Consider the following 25,572-nt stretch of genomic DNA (forward strand, 5'->3'; position numbering starts at 1 on the left):
AATTGGTCCCTCGCAAAAGGACCCTCCGGGAACGTAGGTGCTGAGAATAGACGGTTCCGGCCCTGGCTGCCTATCGCGCCCGGGGAGGGAGAGGCGTGGGGCCAGGAAGGAAGCGTGGCCGAGGGAATGCGATGGCTGTAGCACACCGGAAGCGGCCCCGGGGAACTGAGGCGACGTGTCTGTCTGGCGCGGAGTGGGCGCTCCCTGGCTCGACTTTGGTGTCCGCCGGCAGGTCCTGGCTCGCGGAGCAGCAGCGTGGGGCGGCGGCGGCGGCGGGGGAAGCGGAGGCCCGGGCGAGGGGCGGCAGAGGCCCAGGACCAGGCCCAGGCCATGGCTTCCTCCTCGGCTGAGACGGCGGAGCGGCTGCGGCGGCGGATCCAGGAGCTGGAGCAGGAGCTGGCGCTGGAGCGGAGCCGGCGAACCCCGGGGGGCTGCGCCGGGGGAGATGTGGGAGGGGGCGGAGGAGGCCGGGCTCGCATCGACAAGATGAGCCCCGAGGTGGTGGATTCCAACCCCTACAGGTGAGTCCGGGCCGGCCCCGGGTCACCCAGCTGGCCAGCGGCGGAGCCGGGACCCGAACCCGCCGGTGCCGGGCTCTTCCCCGGCCTTAGGCGCCCGCGGAGGCAGAGCCGCAGGGCTGGTCGGGCCGCGTGTTTCCCCCTTTTCAAACCCCAAACGCGCGACGTCCATAAGGCCAGCCAGGGTCAAGGGTCCCCTTCCCCCAAACTTCCCCCCGCCCAGGCCAGGATCCAGCTCAGGAAGCGCTTCCCAGATCTGAGACGAAGTCGGTGTCCTCACAGATGGAGAGTTGGCGGGGCATCTTGAGCCCCGAGTACGCCTGTAACATTCATCCGTTAGAATGTTGTGTCAGCTTCTTTCCCTCCCTCCAGCCCCTTCTGTGCACTTGGAGAAGGCAGGCAACATTGTATCCCTTATACACACGGAGTCACGGAGAACGTTCCCGTATTTGGCTCTTCCTTTTTAATTTAACTGGAATCAACTCTGCCACGAAAGGCCTTCCCCTCCTCCCCGGTCCCTGCCCCTTGCATTGCTCCCCTCCTCTTTTGGCTTCTTGTCTGCTTGCCATTCATTGCCCAGGGAAGTTTATCTGCAAGTACTGTTTCTTCTCTGAGCCCAGTCTCAGACTGTCCCTGAGAAGGCTTGGTCTTTTCTAAAATGGACTAACGTAGTTTAGAGAAAAGCCAGAGCAGTGCCTCCACGCTAGGCAGAACAGAAAAGACAAGGGTTTACCTCCTCCCAACAACAGTAGTTGTTGACAGTGGGTTTTGGTGTGGAATGCTGTTTTTAGGGCCTTTGATAGGAAGTAAAAGGAGTAATGGCTTCTTGTGACTTTGGATAGTGGAAACCACACCGGGTGCTCGTCTTACCTCTTATCCCCAGTGGGACCTTGGACAAGTCCTGCATCTCTCCTGCTGTAAAACGAAGAGTTGCACTTGATCAACAACCAATTTATTAATGGCCTACTATTTGTACTATCCTCAGGGACTAAAAGATAAAAAAATAAGACTGAGAGCCACTGCCTTCCAGGAGTATTCAAGGTAGCTTTTGAGATTAGAGCCCAATATCATGCTTCTTCAATAAATAATTTAATGATTAGCATTCAAATGAATCTTTAGTTTTTTGAAGACTGAACCTCCCCCCTTAAATGACAACTTTTTAATTTGTTTCCGTTTACTGTAATCTTGTGTTCCTCTCTGTATATATATAAAAAATAACCCTTTAATTTTAGCAACGCTTTTGTCACTAAAAAGTTCAGAACACAAATCTGACTGCTTCTTACAATTTTTGTTTTACTTCTAAATCAGGAAGACCTGGTTGTTCAAGTCCCATATAGGTTGACTTCTTAGTACCTTAAGGACAGAAAGAAAAGCCTAGTTCAAATCTTGCCTCTGACTCTTCTGTGATGCTGGCAAATTAGTAAATCTGTATTCTCCTCAGGCTACTCTCCAGGACTTCTCTTTGAAATTAGACCTTTGTAGTATGTGTTAGTGTACAATTCCAGCCCTGTGCTATGCAATTCAGGGGTACAGAAAAGCTATGAGATGTAGGACCTGCTCTCAAAAACTTAAGAAGACCATATTTTACATTGAGGGCTAACCTACATCCTCTGGACCAAAATGGCTTTGTGAATTGCAAATGGGAAGATGGGAGAGAGCTGGAGGTGCAGACTGTACAGAAAAAGGAGGACATTGTGACCTGACTAACTGTGATTTGTAATTTTGGTCATCTTACTAAGTGTTAAAAACTTTGATAAAAAAATTAAACATAGAAGAAGAGTAATGAAATGAAATTCACTTTTGTACCTAAAGATTCAGAACTTGTAACTTCCTCTTGCCCTAAAGAGGGCAAAAGGCAGATATAAAAATCTGCTTGATCTCATTAGTGGGGGGTGGCGGGTGGGGGGGGGGGGTTATATTCCATCTTCTAGTGGAGATCATAGGATTATCCTGGCTTTAAATCCTTAGGGTTAGAGGTGAAATGAACTTCAAGAGACCTAGAGGTCCAACCCTCTAGTTTGAACAATGAGGAAATTGAGTCTCAGAGTAGGTAGCATGACTTGCCCAAGATCACAAAGTTAGTAAAGCTCAAAATTGAACCAAGGTCTCCTGACTCCACACCCAACACTTTCCCCATGACATACATCCTGTTTAGTGTTTTTTGTTGTTGTTTTTAAATGTTTTCTGGGCACCAGAGTAGTACTCAAGACTGTTCATCTGTAGTCTTTACTTTCCCAGTTAAGACTAGCCTGCAGACTTGTTAGTTTTCTGTGTCTAGCACCTAGTACTATGCAAAAAAACCTAAAATGTTTAAAACGTTTTTGATAATTTTTAAAACCTTTTTTCTTTTTCTTTTTAAGTCGTCTGATGGCATTGAAACGAATGGGAATTGTAAAGGATTATGAGGTATGGTATTTATTTGACATTTTTGAGGATTTCAACTCCAAAATAATTTTTGGCAACTTTTATGAAGTTTATCAATTAGAGTATTTTTACTGTGCTTTCCACAGAAAATCCGAACCTTTGCTGTAGCAATCGTTGGTGTCGGTGGAGTTGGTAGTGTAACTGCTGAAATGCTAACAAGATGTGGCATTGGTAAGGTAAAAGACACTTTTCTGTCTATCATTTGATGAACCATTTACTCCTGGAGGAACACAGGTACTGGCCGTATTATGTTATTTACACGTAACATACACATGCATACGTGTACCCCCTGTACTTGAAATAAGTTGAAGCTATTGAAATAAACATATTCAAGTTCTAGTCTAATGTTAGATTGTGGTATGAAGTGAGCCTTTGTTTTCAGATGCTCTGCCAGTACAGTGTAAAAATTGAGCAGGTCCAGTGAAGCTATCTGCTTCTCTGTGTTAGTATAGTGAAATACTCATCATCACAAGATTGGCCACCAAGGATTACTATTTTTGACCAGTGTCCTCTAAATAAAGTAGAGCTCTTTGTTAGAACTTGGTCGTTATGTTCTTACTTCCTGAGAGGACTAAGTGGTACACATAATAGAAAAGGCCTCCAGTATAAAACTGATTGCACTTGTGACAAAGTCCTGCTGAAAATTCTTATGGACTTGCAATGAATTTTGAACCAATTTTCTTTGTGTTTCTTGATTTGTCTTTTTAGTGCCATTATTTGGGGTTGAAACGTTTGTTTTGTTTTTACCTACAATATCTGTTTGTTTGTTTGTATCTACAATATCTTACACAAAATGGGCCAATAAATGCTTTTTGAGTGAGAACTGATAGTCATTTCTGTTGTTTACATCTCATGAAACTTAGTGGTTTTTTTAACCTTATGAATTGCTTTAGTATTTGAATTACCAGTGAGGTGTTATTCATAAAAATATTATTTATTATCTCTAGTTGTTACTATTTGATTACGACAAAGTGGAACTGGCCAACATGAACAGACTTTTCTTCCAGCCCCATCAAGCAGGATTAAGCAAAGTTCAAGCAGCAGAGCATACTTTACGGTCAGTGGAATAGAGATTAAATATCCATTATTAAGTGACTCCTTACAGTGTCTTGCATAAAAAGTTCACCTGCTGTCTAGGTGGAGCTCTAGTATTTTATTTGAGTCAGACTGTAGTTTGACTCATATTCAGCAGGTGTTGCTGCTTCTTAACAAGTTCAGTAGATACCCAGGATGTCCTTGCAGAGTTTCATTGAATTAGCAGCATTGTTTAATAAACTTTTCTGCAGACTGAAAGGGAGGCCTCACTCCTGCCATATGAGTTGATCCTAGTTTTGAAGTTTGTCTTTTTAAAAAAAACCTTTACAAGCTCTATTTTTCACTTTAACCACTATCTGAGGTGAGAGAGAAAAGGAAAATAGCAAGAATGATTCTTTTTTTAAGATGACTCTAAGTAAACAATTACAATTCTGAATTAGTACAAAATGTTCTGAAGTTCTTCTGACTCTTGTTCTTTTTCTTTTAATTGTTATTTTGTTCTCTGCCCCTACCAGTTTTATTGTAATTATTTCCCTTTTGTCTCCTTAAGGAATATTAATCCTGATGTTCACTTTGAAGTATATAATTATAATATCACCACAGTGGACAACTTTCAACATTTCATGGATAGAATAAGGTAAAATATGCTTATTTAGAAATGTTCTATTGATGCTTCCCCCTTAATTTAGTTTTGTGCTTGCTCTCAAAATACCTTCTTTTGAGTTATTTATAGTCAGATAGGATCTCAATAAATAATATGCGTTTTTTAAAAAAGCTTGCATAATTTTTGGCCTGTCTTACAAAGATCCTTAAAAGAAAGATCCAATTCATGTATCGCCTGTTTAAGTTCTTGTTTGTAGTTACATTCAGAAATTATTTTTTAAAGCTATAACATGGAACATTATAATATGCTATGACAAGAGTCTACTAAGTGTATTTAGTTTTAATTATAGTATTTTCTGGTGCTTAAAGATTCGCCATAGTCTGGGTTATATTCTCATTTGACAAGTGTGTTTGTGTGTATCTGTTTATGTTGCGGGATAATGCTAAAAAACTCTTTTCCATTTTGAGAGAAAGAAGGACACAGGAAAGTGGGTTTGTTGTAATCCTCGTTCTGTCTCTTACCAGGACTATTGGGATAGTGGTCCCTTATCCTCTCTGAAACTGACTTTTCTCATATGTAGAATGCAGAAAGTAATTCCTGCTTCTCTCACAACGTTTTGTGAGGTTCAAATGAAAGCATGTATGTAAAAATGCTTTTCAGCTAGAAAGTGCTGTGCAGTGAAAAGTATTGAGTAATTTCAGTCAGTTAACAATTAGCAGTAAGTGCTTGCTATGTGTCAGCACTAGAGTATGTAGAGAGAAAAACAATCTTTGTCCTCAAGGGGCAGTCTATAATTAAAGAGATTGGGACCTACTATGTCCCTAGTCAGTAACTAGATACCTACAAGATACAAAGGAGAGGAGGGGACTAGGAATTAGGGGCCCTGGGAAGGTAGGCCTAAAGCTGATCTTTGAAGGAAGCCAGAGAAACTGAGGTAGAGATGAGGAGGTGGAACATTTCAGGCAATGGGGCAGCCACTGCAAAGACCTGGATGTGTGGGAGATGAAGTATTGTTGTGTTAGGGGAATTGCAAGTCAGCCATTGTAGCTGGATTGTAGAGTGTGGGGAGGGGAGCCAGGTCTAAATATTGGTAAGGTTGGGAGGGGCTGGGTTAGGAAGACCTTTCAGTGCCAAACAGGAGTTTATATTTGATCCTGAGGGAATAGGGAGCCACTGTGACTGGAGGGTTGGTGGTGGCTAGGCCTGTGCCTTAGAAAAATCACTTGGGCACCTGAGAGGAGCATGAGTTGGAGCAGAGGGAGAGACCTGAGACAGACCAGTGAGAAGCTTCTTCAGGAATTGAGCCTTGAGGTGAAGAGGCATGAACAAGGGTTGTGGTGTAGGAGTGGAGGAGGTGTTAGGAAGGCAGAAACAGGATTTAGCCATCGATTGGGCATGGTGGGTGAATGTTGGCACCGAGCTTGTAAACCTGGGTGTTGCCCTTGACAGGGATATTGGAGTTTAGAAGGGAGGCAGTGTTTGGGGAAATAGGCAATGAGTTCTGTTTGGGGTATGTTGATTTTGAGATGGCTCGGTGACCTCCAGTCTGAGATGTTTAAGAAGAAATTGGAAATTCATGACTAGCTCAGGCTGGATATAGAGATCTTTAGAGATGATAATTGAACCCATAGAAGCAGATGAGATCACTGGGTGACATAATGTAGAGCACTGGGTCAAAGCTACATGGAGATGTTTCCCTTAGAAAACCACAAATGATAATTATCTATGTTGTATTTTATTGATTTTTAAAAATATATTTCTGATACAGTTTATTCTGGTTTGGGCCTACTTAGGAGTATTGTGGGCTACTACACAATATATGGTTGGTATAGAGTGAAAGGAGAAGGGCCCCAGCACAGAGCCTTGGTTAGCTGGTGTGGCACGGAAGAGGAAACAGCAGAGGAGCCTGAGAGGAATGGTTGGATGGATAGGAGAACAGGAGAGAGAGAGAGGACAGGAAGAGAAGGTGATCTCTAGGGTCAGATGCTGCAGAAAGGTCGAGAAGGGTAAGGATGGAGAAAAAACCATTTGGAAATGTATAGCTAAATTTACATAGAAGAAGACAAGGTAAGAACATGTTAAAAGACTTAATATTGGGGGCAGCTATGGTGCAGTAGATAAAGCACCAGCCCTGGATTCAGGAGGACCTGAGTTCAAATTTGGCCTCAGACACTTGACACTTACAGTCTGTGTCCCTCATTGCCCTGGCGCGCCCCCCCCCCCCCCCCCCCCCCCCCGCCAAAAAGACTTAATATTTTATTACCTTCAACTTAATGAAATATGAATAATTGTCTCTGCTGAAGAAATTGCAAATTTTATGAACAAATGCCCTCTATGTATATGGTGTCTATCAGAATGTTGCATTCTATATCCAGTTCAAAATATTTTTTCTTATTTTTTTCTTTTGATTAGTAATGGTGGCTTGGAAAGTGGGAAACCTGTTGACCTAGTTCTGAGCTGTGTGGACAACTTTGAAGCTCGAATGGCAATTAATACAGTGAGTACTTTATTTTGTCTATGTAAGATATGATAATGCATGTATTAGATTTAATATGTCTTAATTCTCATCTGAGCAATAAATGATTTTTATGAGCCCTAAATCTGAAGTGTTCTAAAATTTTTATCTCTAAACTGATTTATTAGATTATTTTTGAAATTTTTTTCAAATACTCACATCTATGGATATTTTTGTAGCTTTTGGCTATATATAGCACATTCAGCAATAGTACTTTATAGCTCAAGCAAAAATATCCAATGCAGTCGAAGACTCCTTGTTTCTGAGAAGGGTGTGTGTATGTGTACGTGTCCATGCATGCATGTGTGCAATTGTGCATCCACACACATACTTCTCAGATGTATTATTTTTTTTTTTTTCAGTGTATGGAATAAAACAAGGATTTCCATATAACATAGTACACTACAAAAAGATGGTTACACATTCAAGGGCAAATCTACTGCAAATCAACTGCAAATCTGCAAAACTTTAAAATATATTTCAGTTGTATTATTTTTAAAAGATATTTTGATAGAGCTGTTTTACAGTAGTACTTATTTGTATTTGAATTTTCTTGACATATTAAAATGTGTAAAATGCTATGAAGATGGTGTTTCTTTTCTTTTTTTTTTAGTGAGGCAATTGGGGTTAAGTGACTTGCCCAGGGTCACACAGCTAGTAAATGTTAAGTGGCTGAGGCCAGATTTGAACTCAGGAACTCCTGACTCCAGGGCCGGTGCTCTATCCACTGCGCCACCTAGCTGCCCCTGATGGTGTTTCTTAATATCATGTAAACATTTCTGTTGAATTAGTAGAGTATTTTTTTCCTTATCAAAGTACATTATCATTTTCTTAATTGCTGTTAGGATTCTTTTGGAAAGGATTTTTACATGTACTGATAATTTCAGAAGTGTTGATAATTCAGTAAACCAGATTTTGCTCTATACTAATATTTTTAATAGAGAGGAAAAACCAAATCTAGTAATCAATCCAAATCATAATTTTTTTGCTTCTATTATGATACAAATTGAATTAATTTTAAATATGTATATCTATGGCATGTGTATATAGATCCTCATTTTTCATGAAACAACATATGTGGTAAATTCTAGCCTTTTATTCACAGCTGTGACTTCATTCTACTTAGGCTTGTAATGAACTTGGGCAAACATGGATGGAATCTGGGGTTAGTGAAAATGCGGTCTCAGGGCACATACAACTTATCATTCCTGGGGAATCTGCTTGTTTTGCGGTATGTACTACTGTTGTTTGGTGTCCATTTTTTGGTTCCAGAATTTTTAAAATGTAAAATTTAAACTGGAGAGAGATGGGAGTGAAATTATAACCCTAAGTTTATGTTTTTCTCTTTGGGCATCTCTTTTACTTTTTTTATTCCTTTAAAATAAACTTAACTTTTTTGTTTTCCTTTTCCTTAAAGTGTGCTCCTCCACTGGTAGTTGCTGCAAATATCGATGAAAAGACACTGAAAAGAGAAGGAGTTTGTGCGGCTAGTCTTCCCACTACTATGGGAGTGGTAGCTGGAATTCTTGTACAAAATGTGTTAAAGTGAGTGCTAGAAAAAAAATGTCTTAATTGTCCTGTGTATATATAGTATAAAAGTAGTATCTATGAAAAGTTGAACTGGATGGGAAAATCATCTGGAGACTGGTTTTCTTAAGTCTATAGTTTGGAGTACCTTTTGGACATTGGGGTCTTTATGGACCACTGATTTACTTTTTTTTTTGCGGGGCAATGAGGGTTAAGTGACTTACCCAGGGTCACACAGCTCTCATTTACTTGTCAAGTGTCTGAGGGCACATTTGAAGTCAGGTCCTCCTGAATCCAGGACCAGTGCTTTATCCACTGTGCCACCTAGCTGCCCCCTGATTTACTTCTTTAAGTGTGACTAGGTATCCCAATTTTCCTTAAATAAGAATTATTTTTAAAATAAACTATTAATTATGGTAAGGCCTTTACTTTTTCTTTTTTTTTCTTCTTTTTTTTCTTTTAGTGAGGCAGTTGGGGTTAAGTGACTTGCCCTGGGTCACACAGCTAGTGTTAGGTGTCTGAGGCCAGATCTGAACTCAGGTACTCCTGACTCCAGGGCCAGTGCTCTATCCACTGTGCCACCTAGCTGCCCCAAGGCCTTTACTTTTTGACAGCAAAACTTAGCCAAGGACCAAGAAATAAGCCATCAGGGTTTCTGAGCAGTAATTGGTCACAGAGTTCATAAGGCACATGTGCTTTACTTGTGATCAGATTTTTCAGGCCCTGCTCAGAGCTCCTTTGTTCTTTATTTTACACATAATTCTATTAGTAGTGGATTTCAGGACTCCTAAGCCCACAATAAATTAGAAGTACCAATTTTTGGAAGAATTGCAGCAACCGGTGTGCTGCTAGTAATAACAGACTAAAGGAAGCAAGCCAGAAAAAATAGAAACATGCCATACACTGTGATCCAGAACAGCACCTGAGGCTTTGAGGCTAGGAGCACATAGCCCTTTATGCCTCAGTAAAAATATGGAATAGCTGGTGCACATAACATGACCCTGAATGATCACAAAAAGCAGAAAAAATGTTTAGTTGCCTCTGGCTAAGAGGTATCAGAAAAGATGCTTAAAGTAGTAACCATCCAGAGCCCTTTGGAAAATTTAAGCAGTGTATTTTCCTGAAGGGACTTGCATGTTTAAAGGGCCCTGAAGCCGCTGGTAGTTTGGCATTAGAAAGTCTTTGTCTACTTAGGCTCTGAAAGGTTTCATTGCATACCTTTGGGACTTACTCTTTACTCTGCTAAAGAGTCCCTGCCTTCTTCTGCTGTTTCCTAGTATTAGATGAACCTCATAGCTTAATGACACGCCAAGTTCTTTCTTTAGGCATTAAGCATTGAGTTGTCAACTTATTTTAACATTCTAGGTCAGGCCAGAAAGGGGACTGTTTCATTGTTGAAGTTTCCTTCCAAGTTCCCTCCTGTTGCTTTTAAAAAAGAATTGTGTCCGGCTCCAGCTTAAGGAGACACTTCACTTCACAGGGCATTGCTGTTGGCCCTCTTCCTGGGACCTTAAATTTCTATTAAGATAGATCCAAAATATGCCCCATTCTGGGCTATGCTGTTTTTGTGCTGTGCCTGCTCACTGCAGTCGGGGGCCATTCAATGTTTTGTGGCTTTCCCCCACCCTGTTAGTTTTCTTCTTTACCTAAGTCCTTTTACATTTTATATATATTAAAAAACTACTTTGGCTATGACAGCATGAACTATTAGATGGGACTCTCCAGTACCCCAAACTATGGTCCTCTAGGGCTGAGAGGATGTGCCATTGTGCCAGTTTTCATTGGTAAGGGAAATTTTTCATGACTAAATTTTTCCACCATTGAAGTCACAGATCTGTTTATGGTGTAAAAATAATGCCTTGAGTATAATTTAAACAATTTGCTATTTCATCATGCTAATACACTAAGGTGAATTATTTCCTGTATGAAAACTTTAATAATCTGCTTTAATTAATATACAAGAATAATTTGTAACTTTGCCAGTCTATTATGTCTGAATGAATGCTTGAAAAGTTAATGTTTTCAAACTCATAGTTATAAATTTTGTTGTTAGAGACCTCTTATCCTCCCTGGGACTCGAGATTTAGGTTCCTATGAACTCAGCCTAGTCAGAATGTGTATATGTGTATGCATGCTTAGCCTTTTTTCAACCCAGCTGTATTTTTTTTTCAAATTTCTAATTTTTCTAATTTTCTAATTTCAAAAATTAGGTTTCTGTTAAATTTTGGGACTGTGAGTTTTTACCTGGGTTATAATGCAATGCAAGATTTCTTTCCTACTATGTCCATGAAGCCAAATCCTCAGTGTGATGACAGAAACTGCAGGAAACAACAGGAAGAATACAAGGTAAGCTTTTGTTCCTTAGGATTATTAGAGGGGCATTTATTCATAGGAATGGAATGAATGCTTTAAACTTATGATAAACCAAGGGCTTATTTAGGTTTGGAATCCCGGGAGGAAAGAAGAGTTTGCCATTGAGTGAAAGCAATTTTTAAAAAATCAAATGAAGTTAATCACATTCATGTCACATTTTTGTTAAAATTGTTTTAGTGGCTTTTAAACCTTTTTTGTAAAGAAGCCTGTGTAAGCTGATCAGTTTCTGTGACAGAATTTAAAACTCTTTAGTTCTAGAGTTCATGTTTGATGATCTCAGAAATATATTGATATTTAATTTCTGCAGAAAAAAGTTGCAGCTCTACCCAAACAAGAGGTTGTTGAACATCAAGAGGAAGAAATCCTGCATGAGGACAATGATTGGGGTAGGTGTTCAATTAGGAACTGAACAGCAGCAGCAACCCTAACACCATCCATAATAAGGATCTTTATTTATTTATTTAAACCTACTTGTGATGAGGAACTCACTATCACTTCTGAGTGACCATTCCATTTTTATTGATTTTTTTGGTGAGGCAATTGGGGTTAAGTGACTTGCCCAGGGTCACACAGTTAGTAAGTGTTAAGCGTTTGAGGCTGGATTTGAACTCAGATCCTCCTGAATCCAGGGCCGGTGCTCTATCCATTTCACCACCTAGCTGCCCCAACAAGGATCTTCATTGCAAAAATGTCTAAGTCGCAGGGTTAGATGAAGACAAACCAAAGTCTTCAAGCCAAGGAAAACAGGTTCATTGAGAGAGGGATCCTGTCTTACAATAAAGCCAGTTTCAGGTCTAGGACCCAAAGACCCAAGCCTCAGGATCTAAGGGTATTTATACACAATAAGCTCCTCCCACAATTTTAACACAATCCAAGTGGTCCATGTATAATGAGTATGAAGTAGAGAGAAAGAAACAAATCAGTTTTTCATCATTCAGTTGGCTAGGCCATTGGATTCATTTTGCCACCATAAATGATGACAATCTGATGGCATTCCACTGAGTTGATTGCCAATGTCTGACTTTCTGACTGTGCACCATACTAATATTCCAACCTTTCTCTTACTCTGAGTGGTCCCTTTCAGCTCAGAAATTACTCTTTTTGGCATTTTACCTTTAAGCTGATTGGTAGACACCTAACCACAATTGGAATTGAGTTGATGGATATCAGTTATGTGGTTTCCAGACCAGTTTACAATATAGCATTTGTATTAACTCTACCAGTATCTGTCTTATTCCATGATTATTTGCTTAAGCTACTGAAGAATACATAAACATGTTAAATCACAGTTTGTAGTCTATAAACTGATTATTTAATTAAATCAGTTATATCTAAGGGGTGGGGAAAATCTCACTCACACCTCGCATAAACCTTTTAGGATTGTAGGAGTGCTAAACTAATCCCTACTTTTCCAAGCTACTTAGAAATCTAGAATTAAATTTAATTCTCCAGGTATCGAGTTAGTATCTGAGATTTCAGAAGAGGAGCTAAAAGATGCTTCTGGTCCTGTTCCTGACTTGCCTAAAGGAATTACAGTGGCATACACAGTTCCAAAAAAGGTACTTCTAAAAAATGAGCATGATTTAGGAAATAAAGTCACAACAACAAACATCATGTGGAAATGTTTTGCATGTATAGTTTTTCTTGTCATCTCAGTGGGTGGGGGAGGGAGTAAAGGGAGGGAGAGAATTTGAAACTGAACATTTAAAAAAAGAAATAAATATTTTTTAAAAATCTGCAAGCATGTGAAACTTTTATCTGTCAAAAGACATGTTTTTGCTTTCTAATAATCTTTCACACTAAAAAAAAAAATCTCCTTAACACTTTTTTGGCTATATTCATTGAGAGGTAGGAGTTGTTAATACTGGTTTAAATAGCTTTGTTCTATATGTAGTATATTTTACATTTTATCGATTTTGAGAAATGATTTTGTATGTTTCCTTTATATCAAGTATTATCTAATAAATTAAAATAAGTGATTGTTTTTGTTTACTACTGATGTTTTAACTGGTGAACCATTTAAGATTTCTGAATTTTGTAATTCAGAAGATTGATGGGACAGTAATGGAATTTGGGGTTTTTTTTGGTAACTCCTTTAAAAGTCAGGTATTTTTTTAGTCAGTGGGGTTTAAATAATTTGAGGTGAGAACTGATGGTCATGTATTCCTGAAAGCAAGAAATGTGTGATGTTTTCATTAAGTTTTTTTTTCATCTGGTAACAGGCAGAAGATCCTTTGCCTGGGGGTGAGTCAGTGGAAGATTCTGGGGAAAGTTTGGAAGAACTTATGGCCAAGATGAAGAACATGTAGCCAGGAGCCATCTTGTTTCATCTTTTCCCTTCTGGAGAAACTGAAGAAATAAACTTTCAAAGAGTCGAGAATTCCTGCACTGTTAGTAAAGCGTAAGGTGGTGTCATTTGATATGTGGTCTTTATTGGTACTGTGTCTTACTCTTGGAAATTAAGAGTACCTTGATTTGATTTCTTTTATTCACCTGAAGAGTCCTCAGACTATGAAGAAGAAACTGTAAGAGGCTGTGATATGTCCTCAGGTCTAGCCACTGAGATAGAAGGCTTTAGGCTCCAAATAAGAAGGTCAGTGCAAATAAGTGTCACCCTCTATAATAGAAGCTGTGGAACCAGATTAGTTGTGCCCAGAAACCCTTTGACTCCATTGGGATTTGGAGGCCAATTACGGTTCAGATTAAGGAGTTGTCTTTGCTGTACCTTGATAGCATACATGCTACAATACTGAAATTGAAAATACATTTTGTAAACTTTAAAAATATTAGTATATGATGTTGAAGTAAAGGTAGTGATCAGTGAAATCAATGTTTAAAGTTACGTCTGATGGGACACGAATATTTGGTCACTAAGAAGGTAAACCATACAAGCTGATGCTTTATCATATCCTGGATGTACTCTTTCAAGATGATTGGTTATTCTGATTAAATTTACATTTACCAGCCTTCTGAATATTTTTCAACTTAGTTTAATATCTTACTTTTATCTAGGTATCTAGATAGTTTAATGTTTCACTTTTATCTAGGTATCTAAGATTATGTAGATACTAGGAAAAAGAAGCCCTTGATAATCACTGCGTGGCCCCTAATGTTAAATTAGCTTTTTATTTGGGCATTGTGACTTAATTATCTTAGATTCCAATCTTTCCTGGATGAGTTGAAAATTGACGTTTCAGACTTACACAGCTTAGAGAAAAAAGCCCTTTTGTTGGGATCAGACTGAGAGGGATGCTCAACTGGAAATAGCTTCCTGTTTTTCCCCATTACAACAGTCCTATTCACAAATGTCTCTTTTTAATGGTGTAGCATACATAGATGAAACAGACCAGTAACGGCCTGGTTGAAAGAAATGTGTTTTGTTTTTTAAACAAATGACATAGTTATAAGTTATTCATGTACTTTTGCTGTATTGTTTCCTTTGCAATCACGTTTTAAAAATATAGTTTTCCTTCTAATGCTCTAATGAAAGTAATATTTTCCACTTTTTTTTGCTTTGAAGACCATAGCCGTCTTTGAACTCTAGTGAAAGAAGATGCTGATAATTTACTAAGTAAGGACTTTATATGAATAAAGTAGAAAAAGCTTAAACACCTCAGTAAAATTTGCAAAAAAGATAAACCTCATGTAATGTGACTGTCTTCTGATTTTCCAAGGCTGTATTGGTGATTATCATCATTTAATAGTGAAGGGAGGAAAACTGGGACACTGTAGCTTTGTTTTCTGGGGTACTTCAATTCTGTACCTCAGCTTATTGCAGTCTCCTGTAGTTCATAGGAATTTTGTGAGAATCAACCTCTGTGAAATGTTTATTTCCTTGGAAATGACTACATTGCCATCGTAAGGTTTTACTTACTTGTTTTTAAAAGAGGAACTCTGATCTGATACATGTGTTCTGACAGTGGAAAAATAATTAACAATGTTGAATATACACTTTCTTAATGCTTTTTGTGTGGCATTGTGATTTCATTCCTGGAAGGATTTCTCAGTATGGAAGCTTCCTTCCACCAATGAAGATGGGCATCTGATCTGTAAATCAGTCTTAGCTGTGTGTGAGAACTGAGAGGATAAGATTTGTTCCCTGTCACACTGCTGATAATGTGTCTAAAGCAGGCTTTGAACCCAGGTCTTCCTTACTTCACCATACTGCCTCTCAGTTGTTTATTGCATAAAGTTTCTGCAAATTAAGAAAAAGAGTTAATGCATCATTACAGTTTATTCAAAGATTGGTTAGACATAACAACTGAGGAACCATACTGTCTCTTTTTTAAAAAGAATCTTAAGCATTGAAACTGACTTTCCCCATCATCATTTTCCAGTATGTTGTAAATGTGCCTTTTTTTAATTTAAAAGCTCACAATCAACAAATACAGATAATATGGAATATAATTTGCAATAATCATAAAATCAAAACTATTTGAATATTAAATACTAAACCTTGTGTCTCTTGAATATCAATCTTAATCACTGATCCGCTAAATTGTAGGAAATAAAGTTGAAGCACTTCCATAATTTGTGCCCCTTCCTAGCTTTTTTCATATGTATGAAATAATGGGCTTCATGTATATGTATCCATATACAATTCAGATAATATATGCACACATACATATTTAGAAAACATATATGTTTAATGTACACGTGCACAACAAATGCTAGGTTATAATAGGTTATCCATGACATGGAGGGCCGGTGCTCTAAATTTCAATTCAGTTGTATCTTTTTTAGCTCATTCTATCCTAATGAGAAACCATGATCTTTAGTTTGAAATAAAGTAGAAGGTAGCCAGTTCTGCCGCTGAGTATCCCTCTCACTCAGGCTGCCCTTCTTTGTATTGGCAAAAGACAGAGCAATCAATATTAGATTTGAGATGAAATAATGTTAAAATGGGAGGTTTGGAAAAAAAAATTTATTCATTTTGAACTTACATACAAAAAGACAGAAACATTTCTATGTTCATAGTAAAACAGAAAAAGGATTCAGTAAGAAACCACGAGTCTCCATTTCACACTGTTGACTTTTTTTTGGAAAAACTGTAATAAATGCTACAGATAGTTTTCAAAACTACCCTGCTTTTCTGTGCTTCCTTCAGAGGCTGGATTTGAACTCAGGTCTCCCTGAATCCAGGGCCCATGCTTTATCTAGTGTGCCACCTAGCTGCACCATTCCGTGTTTTTCTTTTTTTTTTTTTCCCTTTTTGCGGGGCAATGGGGGTTAAGTGACTTGCCCAGGGTCACACAGCTAGTAAGTGTCAAGTGTCTGAGGCTGGATTTGAACTCAGGTCCTCCTGAATCCAGGGCCAGTGCTCTATCCACTGTGTCACCTAGCTGCCCCCATTCCATGTTTTTCTAAAACCATTATAGTGCAGTAGTATTCCATCAGAATCATATACCACAGTTTAGCCATCCCCCAATTGATGGACATCTTCTCAATTTCCAGCTTTTTGTACAAAGAGAGCTGCTATAAATATTTTAAGACACATAAGTTATTTTTCTTTTTTCCTTACCACCTTGGGAAACAGAGTAGTGGTATTGCTGGGTCATAGGGGATGCACGGTTTTATAACTCTGGCCATGATTCCAGATTGCTTTCAAAAATTGTTGAATCAATTCACAGTTCTACCAACAGTGTATTAGTGTCCCAGTTTTTCCATGTCCCTTCCAACATTTATCATTTTTCCCTTCTGTCATTTTAGTCAATCTGATAGTTGTGAGATTATACCTCAGAGTTGTTTTAATGTGCATTTCTCTAATCAATAATGATTCAGAGCATTTTTTCATATGACTATGTATAGCTTTGATTACATCTTTAGGTTTTTCCAGGTATATCACATTGTCGGCACTAGGGGGTAATTTTATTACCTCATTGCCCATTCGGAGTCCTTCAATTTCTTTGTCTTCTCTTATTGTTATTGCTAGCATTTATAATACAATATTTTTTATAATAAATATTTTTATTTATAATTTTGAATTCTAAATTTTATCCCTCTTCTCCTTTCCCTCAACTGTCCCTGAGGTGGTAAGCAATCAGATGTGGGCTATAAATGTGCAATTATGTAAAACATGACCATATTAGTCATTTTGTCTAAGAAAACTTGAATAAAAGAAAAAAATGAAAGTCTGTGTTCAATCAATTAGTTCTTTCTTTGGAGGTAGATAGTATGCTTTATCATTAGTCCGGGATCATTTTATTGCTAAAAATAGTTGTCATTCATAATTCTTCAAACAATATTGTCACTGTGCACAATGTTCTCATGGTTCTACTCATTTCACTATACATCAGTTCATACAAGTCTTTCCAGGCCTTTCTAAAATCATCCTGCTTTTTATTTCTTATAGCACAATAATATTCCATCACTATCATATACCAGAACTTGTTTAGCCATTCCCCAATTGATGGGCATTCCTTTGATTTCCAATTCTTAGCCAACACAAAAAGAGCTGCTATAAATGTTTTTGTACAAACGGGTATTCTTCCCTCCTCTTTTTGGGGATGTTTTTGGGATATAACCCTAGCAGCGGTATTGATGGACCAAAGGGTACGCACAATTCTATAGCCCTTTGGGCATAGTTCCAAATCGCTCTCCAGAATGGTTGGATCTTTTCACAACTCCACAACAGTGGGTTAGCATCCCAGTTTTCCCATATCCCCTCCAACATCCAATGTTTCCCTTTTTTGTTATATTTGCCATTCAGAGTTGTTTTAATTTGCATTTCTCTGATCATTAGTGATCTAGAACATTTTTTCATATGATTATAGATAGCTTTGATTTCTTTGTCTGAAAACTTCCTGTTCATATCCTTTGACCATTTATCAATTGAGGAATGATTTGCATTTGACTCAGTTCTCTATATAATGAGAAATGAGGCCTTTATCAGAGAGATACTTGTTTCAAAAATTCTTTCTCAGTTTTCTGCTTCCTTTGTATTCTTGGTTATATTGCTTTTGTTTGTACTAAACCTTTTTAATTTTATATAATAAAAATGATCTATTAAAAAATTTTTTTTGCACTCTATTCTTTGGTCCTAAATTCTTCCTTTGTTCATAAAGCTGACAGATAAATGATTCCATGCTCTCTTATCTAATATTGGATAACGGTGGTAATGAACATTCTTGTCTGACTCCTGATCATATTGGGAAGGCTTCTAGCTTATCCCCATTACAAATAATGCTTGTTGATGCTTTTTTAGGTAGATATTTCTTACCATTTTAAGGAAAAATCCATTTATACCCATGCTTTCAAACATTTTTAATAAGGAATAAGTGTTGTATATTGTCAAAAGTTTTTCTGCATCTATTGATATGATTTTTACCTTTGTTATTGATATAATCAATTATGTTAATAGTTTTCCTTATGTTAAACCATCCCAGCATTCCTGGTATAAATCCCATTTGGTAACGATGTATTGTCTTTATGATATATTGTGTTCTCCTAGCTAGTATTTTTTTTTTTTTGCGGGGCAATGGGGGTTAAATGACTTGCCCAGGGTCACACAGCTAGTAAGTGTCAAGTGTCTGAGGCCGGATTTGAATTCAGGTCCTCCTGAATCCAGGGCCAGTGCTTTATCCACTGTGCCACCTAGCTGCCCCACCTCTGGCTAGTATTTTATTAAGGATTTTTTTGCTCCATATTCATTAGTGAAATTGGTTTATAATTTTTTTCTCTGTTTTTTGCTCTTCCTGGTTTAGGTATCAGGACCATATTTGTCTCATAAAAGGAGTTTGGCAGGACTCTTTCATTGCCTTTAATTCCAATTAATTTATTTAATATTTGAATTGTTTGATCTTTTAATGTTTGGTAGAATTCACTTGTAAATCCATCTGGCGCTGATACTTTTTTCTTGTTTGTTTATTTTTGGCGGGGCAATGGGGGTTAAGTGACTTGCCCAGGGTCACACAGCTAGTAAGTGTCAAGTGTCTGAGGTCAGATTTGAACTCAGGTACTCCTGACTCCAGGGCCAGTGCTTTATCCACTGCGCCACCTAGCCGCGCCCCCCCTTTTTTTTTTACATTTTAATTTTCTTTATTATTCAAAAAACCATATCCTTTTTATTTACTTTTTTGACTCTGTGCCTTCAACACCTTCACAACAATTTTCTGTTCCTCAATCAGGAAAGCACACTTGATCTTGTCACAGACACATTTAGCACACATGGAGCCACCATAAGCCCTGCTGACATGCTTTTTGGTCTTTGATAGCCTCATAAGAACTTTAGGTCTCACTGCACGAACACCTCGAAGTCTTCCTAGGCACACACCACAGGCTGATTTTGGTGCTTTTCCAAGTTTCTTAGGATAAAGGTAAACAATTCTGTTACCTGGGGTTCGTGACACCTGAGTTTTGTTGGAAGCTGTGTTGTAGGACAACCTACGGCGATATGTCAGATGCTGAACCATGTTTAATTTCTGTCGAGTCCGTTCCCCCCTTTTTCTTAAGAAGCTTATTTATAGCCTGTTTAATATTTTTCTAAAATAGGTTTATACTATTTATTTCCTTTTCTGTTAATATAGGCAGTTTATTTTTTTGAGTGTTTTTTTCCCCATTTCACTTAAATTTATTGGCATATAATTGAGCTAACTCCTTATAATTGCTTTGATTTCATCTCCATTAGTGCTATAGTCACTCTTTTCATTTTTGATATTAATGATTTGGTTTCTTCTCTCTTTTTGATCACATTAACCAATGATTTATTGTTTTTTTCTTAAAACCAACTCCTAGTTTTATTTATTAATTCAGTGGTTCTCTTACTTCATGTTTTCCTTCAATTTCAGAAAGCTATGTGTGGGGCAGCTAGGTGGCGCAGTGGATAAAGCACCGGCCCTGGATTCAGGAGTACCTGAGTTCAAATCCGGCCTCAGACACTTGACACTTACTAGCTGTGTGACCCTGGGCAAGTCACTTAACCCTCATTGCCCTGAAAAAAAAAAAAAAGCAGAAAGCTATGTGTTTTATAGGTACTACAAGATTTAGGCCAACACTAAAAGAATTTGAGTTACAGTTCTCTAGAAAAGCCTCAGAACTTTAGGGTTCTTTTTTTTTTTTAAATTGATACCACCTGTTTTGACAAAAATCAGTCACTTCCCAAAAAATTCCTCCCTGTTATCCCACATATTACACCACTACAGTACCTTCCTCTGGAAAACAGGTGAGCAACTTGTTCCATCATTTCCCTGAGATTGTTGGGCACTGTTTCTATCTAGCATTTTGCTGTTAACAAACAGTGCTGCTATGTATATTTTGGTACCGATGACTCCTTTTATAAACATACCTGTGGGGTTCCTGATTGGAGCAGAGGGATATAAAACTACTTTGATATTTTTCCCACCATTGCACCTTGGTCCTTCATGATCTCAAGGTCCCTGATCATTCCGGTTGACCTGGATGCTCTTTTACTTACTGATATCCTTCCTAAAATGTGGTACCTAGAACTGAATATGAAATTTCACGTGTGGTTTGATCAGCAGACAGTACAGTGTTAAGACTTCTCTTGTCCCTCCCACACATCAGCTACTCCTTTGATGGTATCAACTTTTCATGTTGTGCAGATGACTTCTATTGACCCACAGGACATGAAGGCCCGCAACTTGTTCAGAGAAATCACCATTCGGTCAAGCTTCCTCTATTTTGGACTGGTGGAATTTGAGTTTTTAGAATTTGAAAGCACTTGTCCTTGTTAAATTGTATTCTTAATAATGTCAACACAATGGATGTTTTTGTATTCTGTCATCAACATGCCGTCTGTGGCCTTGGAGGTTGTTTAGTCACATCTGACTCTTCGGGACCCCTTTTGGGGTTTTCTTGGCAAAGATACTGGAGTGATTTGCCATTTCCTTCTCCGGCTCATTTGATGGAGGAGGAAACTGAGGCAGATAAGGCTAAATGACTTCTCGCCCAGGGTCGCACAGTATCTAAGGCTGGATTCGTACTCAGGTCTTCCTGACTCCAGACCTAGGGCTCTATCCACTGTGACACCTAGCTGCCACCATCACCATTACCACAAAGAAAAAGGATGTTTTCTAACAGCGGAATCATTTTTTTCTTTAAAAAGGTCTACAGAACATCTGGACTTATAGACAGTCACAACAGAAGGATTACAAATATTCTAGAAACTCTTTTAATGGGAGGTTCAGAAAAAAGATGTTTACCCTGAATTACCTCTCATGTGGCATCTTGCTTCTGAACCTCCCATTAAAAGGGCTTCTAGAATATTTGAAGAACCTGCTTTGTTCCTTTTGGGTTATGGGTAATGATAAATATGTCAATAGAAGCTTGACTGACAGCTCATTTAGCTCCTCAAATAGAACTAGTTCTCAAGCATTTACAATTTCACCATTTTAATTAAATAATTTTGCTTACTACAAAAACTCTAATAAAAACAATTCTCTTTTCAAAATAAACTGCTGCATAATGGAGCCAGCACTCACTGCAGTATACCTAGATGAGTCAAGACCCCCTAAGGAACATTTATAAAGCACTTCCCATTTGCCTGGCACTGTACTAAGTGCTAAAAGGACAAACACCAGAATGCAACAGTCTGCCCTCAAGGAGCTTCTGTTCAAAGGAGACGTGTACAAAAAGTCGTTTGGGGTGGGGAGGAGCGGCCAGGTGCAGGAAACAGGAAAGGCCTTGTTATTGCAGAGCGTGTTTAAGGAAATGAGGGATTTTGTAAAAGGCAGAAGTGGGGAAGCAGAACCCTGTGCACAGGTAGGAAGGCTGCACTGTTGTGTGACACAGAGCAAGGCCAGCATGGCTGGACTCCAGCATGTGTAACAAAGGATCATCTATAACAATGCCAGAAAGAAAGGCTAGTGGCAGACTGAAGAGCTCTACCAGTGCTAAGCAGAAATTTTTGTTTTTAATTCTAGAGGTGATAGGGAGCCACCGATTTTTTTTTTTTTAGTGAGGCAATTGGGGTTAAGTGACTTGCCCAGGGTCACACAGCTAGTAAGTGTTAAGTGTCTGAGGCCAGATTTGAACTCAGGTACTCCTGACTCCAGGGCCGGTGCTCTATCCTCTGCACCACCTAGCTGCCGAGACCGAATTTTACTGAGCATGTGTGATAGCATCAGAACCTTGCTTCAGGATAGCAGCAAGGCAGATAAATAATTTGGCATTCTAGTAAAAACCAGGAGATGAGGAAGACAGTTTTCGATTTTTATTTTAAAAGTGGAATATAGTTATGTCATCTTCACCTTTGCAATTAAGGCATGTTACACATTAAAAAGAACAGACATAAGATAAAACAAAAACTTTACATGACAATACAAAATGCCATTCGAGGTGGGAGGTAGCAATCTCCTTTATATGGTGTGGTCACCTTCATTTTCAGTACAAGAAATGGCAGAGAAGTGTTTCAAATATAAATGATGAATGGACTGAGTTTCCGTAAGGGAGAAAATGTCAAAGTTACATTTTGACAAGTCAAAACTTTGTTCAGAGAGGTTTGGGATGATGAGGTTTAATACCTTTTATTACCTCAAATACCAAAGTATTATGATGAACAATAGAGAAATGTAGGAGTCATTTATGAAGTTGATTTTTTTTAAAAAGGTGATTATATATTAACATGGTTTTCTTAAGAAAAATGACAGTGGGGGCAGCTAGGTGGCGCAGTGGATAAAGCACCGGCCCTGGATTCAGGAAGACCTGAGTTCAAATGTGACCTCAGACACTTAACATTTACTAGCTGTGTAACCCCGGGCAAGTCACTTAACCCTCATTGCCCTACTGCTACCCCCCTCCCCCCGCCCAAAAAAAAAAGAAAAGAAAAGAAAAATGACGGCAGAAGAAGTCACGATAATATAGCAGCCAATGTTTAACACCAATAGTTTACGTTCATATAGTCAAATCAAGATAAATTATCTCTTTAATCCTCAAAATCTCTACGAGGTAGGTAGGGAGGTAGGGCTGCTGCTTAAAGGAACAAATCTTTGAAAAAGAGAGGATGCTGTCAATTCTAGAAGAGCAAAGACGATGAGAATCCTTGAATTCCTGACATGAAAAGTGACTGACCTCATGGCAAGAGATGAGAGAGCATCTTGTTCTACGTATCTTGGAAACTGTCATACCCCAGAAGTGAATTTAGAGGAAAACCATAAAAATATTTTTAAACCTGGCACAAGGTATCCACATTTAACTCCATCTCTCCTGACCCTTTTTCATCCCCAGAGTCACTCTGTCCCATACAAATACCACAAAACACTAGATCAGCACGAGGCAGCCAGAGACAAATAAGTTAAAAAAGAAAAGCAAAAAACCACCTTGTTTTAGCCTGAAATAATACTGTCCCAAGCCTTGAATAAATCATTGTAAAGTGCATTGATGTTGGCTTTAGTCTGGGTAGTCTGTGCCTTTCATTAGCACATGTTCCTAAGGAGGACGCTGCTACCTTTGTCCGTGGAGAAGGAAGACATTGGGGGAAAGGGTTGTTTTTAGACTAAATGTGTCTCCGCTTGAAGAGTGCCTCGACAGCGCATTTCCCCCGACGAGAGACGTCTCTGCTTCCTTTATCTCCATAGCTCTTTTGTAGAGCTCAGCAGCCTTCTCAAAATCTCCTCCTTCATAGCTTAAAGAAAAGGAGCAGAAGTTTAAAAAGCGGTGATTCTAGTACCACGACCATTCGCAGAGTTCACAGGAGACAATGCACCTGGGAACAAGACGCCATTTGATGCGGAGCTTCTGATCAAGTGAATTTAATCACTCAGAAGGATAAAAGAAAACAAGCCTCCAATCCAGTCCTGAAGCCTCCACTCTCCTGCCTCCGGGGCCCTTCCCTGGGGTTAGGCTGGCTAGTCCAGCAGCACAAATGGAAGAAATACACGGAGGATGGGCAACCAGGTTTTTAACAAACGAGTTTTACTGCTGCCTTTTGTGTTCACGTCAGTCACTTCAGGATCAGTTCCCCACTCCTCCATCCCTGACAAAGAAAGTAAAGCTGTTCTAAAAATGAGAGATCTGTTGTTGGACACATGTAATACACCATTCTCAAAAACAAGCAGATGTTTCACTCAAGGCATTTAGCCTGATGCATGCACATCAAAGGGCCTGTGTTCTCTATCCTAAGACCAGTTACAATTTTAGGGTGGAAAATAATAAATACCAGTGACTTGATTTCCATTACTATCAATGTGTGGAGTTACATCACCTAGGGAAGCAGGAATAATTCTTTTCCCCAACCACCCACCAATGTACTTGTCAATACATTTTCTATCTTCATTTGTAATGTGTAAAAAAAAAATTGTTTTGTTTTGGCGAGGCAATTGGGGTTAAGTGACTTGCCCAGGGTCACACAGCTAGTAAGTGTTAAGTGTCTGAGGCTGAATTCGAACTCAGGTCCTCCTGAATCCAGGGCCAGTGCTTTATCCACTGTGCTACCTAGCTGCCCCGCAAAAAAAAAAAAAAAATTAAAAACATCTTTTTTTCCACAAGAGTCCAACTACATGAGGGAAAAGAATAACAATCTTACCTCAGCACAGCCAGATTTTTTAGTGTTTCACCCACTCGTGGGTGCATCCGACCCAAACTGTCTTCATAAATCTTTAATGCTCGTTCATACAGTGGCAAGGCTTCAATAGGCTTTTTCTTAAAGTAAAGAAATAATCATATTGCTTGCTAATATATGATAAATATACTGAATTGCTAAAATTAATATTCACACATCAAGACAAGTTGAGTTATTTTCATATGCACAAAGAATACCTTTATTAAGCGAATAAAGAAATAGTTTATTAATCAGGAATATTATAAGGCTACTGGATGAGAAATCCTGGGTTCCAATCCTTAATTCAGTTACTGATCTGACCTTAAATCAAACATTTAAATTTTCAAAAATGAATTTGCCCTGTCTGCAAAATGAGGATAATTCCTGCCCCTTCCCTTAATTTTTCTTCCTTACTTCAATTATCTTTGATTTCATCATTAACACAGAGGGCAAAAGCTCTATGACTTGACAGAGAGTCTTTGAGAGTGGCTATGGGCAGGAAAATTCAAACAGGTCAGGGCTGTGCTGAGATGATGAGCCTCTATGCACTCTGACCAAGGCTGGTCCTTCAATGATGGATTTTCAACCCAGCACTGGCTCAGTTCTCCAAGTCTTCCCAACTTTACAGGAGGTGCTAACACCTTGTGCTCTGCTGGCATTTCCTTCAAGAACCCACTGGGAATCAGCATTAGATAAAGGCTTTAGGGCAGCATTCTCTCACGACTTCTTAGGAATATGGAGATGGATATAGGACAATATCGCAGGCATTAAACTCATCCATTCTACAGTTACTTAGTTTAACTAATCTGGGGGGGGTCAGTCGACTCTATATTCTCACAAAACTTGATAATTATTTTTTAAAGTGTGTAAATGAAAGGTTGAGCAACTAGGTAGCACAACGGATAGAGCTTCAGGTCTGGAGTCAGGAAAACTTGAGTTCAAATCTGGCCTCAGACCCTTCCAACCTGTGTGACCGTGGGCAAGTCACTTAACCTGTTTGCCTCAGTTTCCTCATCTGTCAAAGGGCTGGAGAAGGAATTGGCAAAGCATTCCAGTATCACTTAAAGAAAACCCAAGGGGG

The 25,572-nt window shown here is 38.9% G+C and overlaps 3 protein-coding genes across 5 annotated transcripts in view; 1 reads left to right on the forward strand and 2 right to left on the reverse strand.

The window, feature by feature from the left end:
* The first annotated feature begins 151 nt into the window (after window positions 1-151).
* On the forward strand, window positions 152-13,962 carry UBA5 (ubiquitin like modifier activating enzyme 5). The gene is made up of 12 exons (XM_043968222.1): window positions 152-521; window positions 2,879-2,924; window positions 3,029-3,118; window positions 3,890-3,999; window positions 4,528-4,614; window positions 6,994-7,078; window positions 8,223-8,327; window positions 8,514-8,641; window positions 10,834-10,969; window positions 11,304-11,382; window positions 12,449-12,555; window positions 13,219-13,962. Exons 1-12 carry the CDS (start codon window positions 331-333, stop codon window positions 13,303-13,305), a joined length of 1,251 nt encoding a protein of 416 aa, XP_043824157.1. The 5' UTR covers window positions 152-330; the 3' UTR covers window positions 13,306-13,962.
* A 5,097-nt stretch (window positions 13,963-19,059) lies between these two features.
* On the reverse strand, window positions 19,060-19,501 carry LOC122728690 (60S ribosomal protein L34-like). Its single transcript, XM_043967492.1, has one exon. It carries the CDS (start codon window positions 19,405-19,407, stop codon window positions 19,060-19,062), a length of 348 nt encoding a protein of 115 aa, XP_043823427.1. The 5' UTR covers window positions 19,408-19,501.
* Window positions 19,502-22,912: 3,411 nt separating this feature from the next.
* NPHP3 (nephrocystin 3) overlaps window positions 22,913-25,572 on the reverse strand; it is a 46,798-nt gene continuing 44,138 nt past the window's right edge. For all 3 annotated transcript variants that reach the window (XM_043969247.1, XM_043969248.1, XM_043969246.1), the window contains exons 26-27: window positions 24,477-24,592; window positions 22,913-23,576 (exon numbers count right to left, since the gene is read on the reverse strand). In XM_043969247.1, the coding sequence (XP_043825182.1) occupies window positions 23,396-23,576; window positions 24,477-24,592 (297 nt within the window). In that variant the 3' untranslated portion in view covers window positions 22,913-23,395. The remainder of the gene's footprint in view (window positions 23,577-24,476; window positions 24,593-25,572) is intronic.

Source organism: Dromiciops gliroides, chromosome 5 (genome assembly GCF_019393635.1).
Source record: "Dromiciops gliroides isolate mDroGli1 chromosome 5, mDroGli1.pri, whole genome shotgun sequence".
NCBI lineage: Eukaryota > Metazoa > Chordata > Mammalia > Microbiotheria > Microbiotheriidae > Dromiciops > Dromiciops gliroides.

Bases quoted from the DNA above. Each gene is read 5' to 3' on its own strand.
- UBA5 (XM_043968222.1), top strand. From the start codon at position 331: ATGGCTTCCTCCTCGGCTGAGACGGCGGAGCGGCTGCGGCGGCGGATC. The intron at 7,079-8,222 runs GTGAGTACTTTA...CATTCTACTTAG, and splicing joins CTCGAATGGCAATTAATACA to GCTTGTAATGAACTTGGGCA. The intron at 12,556-13,218 runs GTACTTCTAAAA...ATCTGGTAACAG, and splicing joins CATACACAGTTCCAAAAAAG to GCAGAAGATCCTTTGCCTGG.
- LOC122728690 (XM_043967492.1), bottom strand. From the start codon at position 19,407: ATGGTTCAGCATCTGACATATCGCCGTAGGTTGTCCTACAACACAGCT.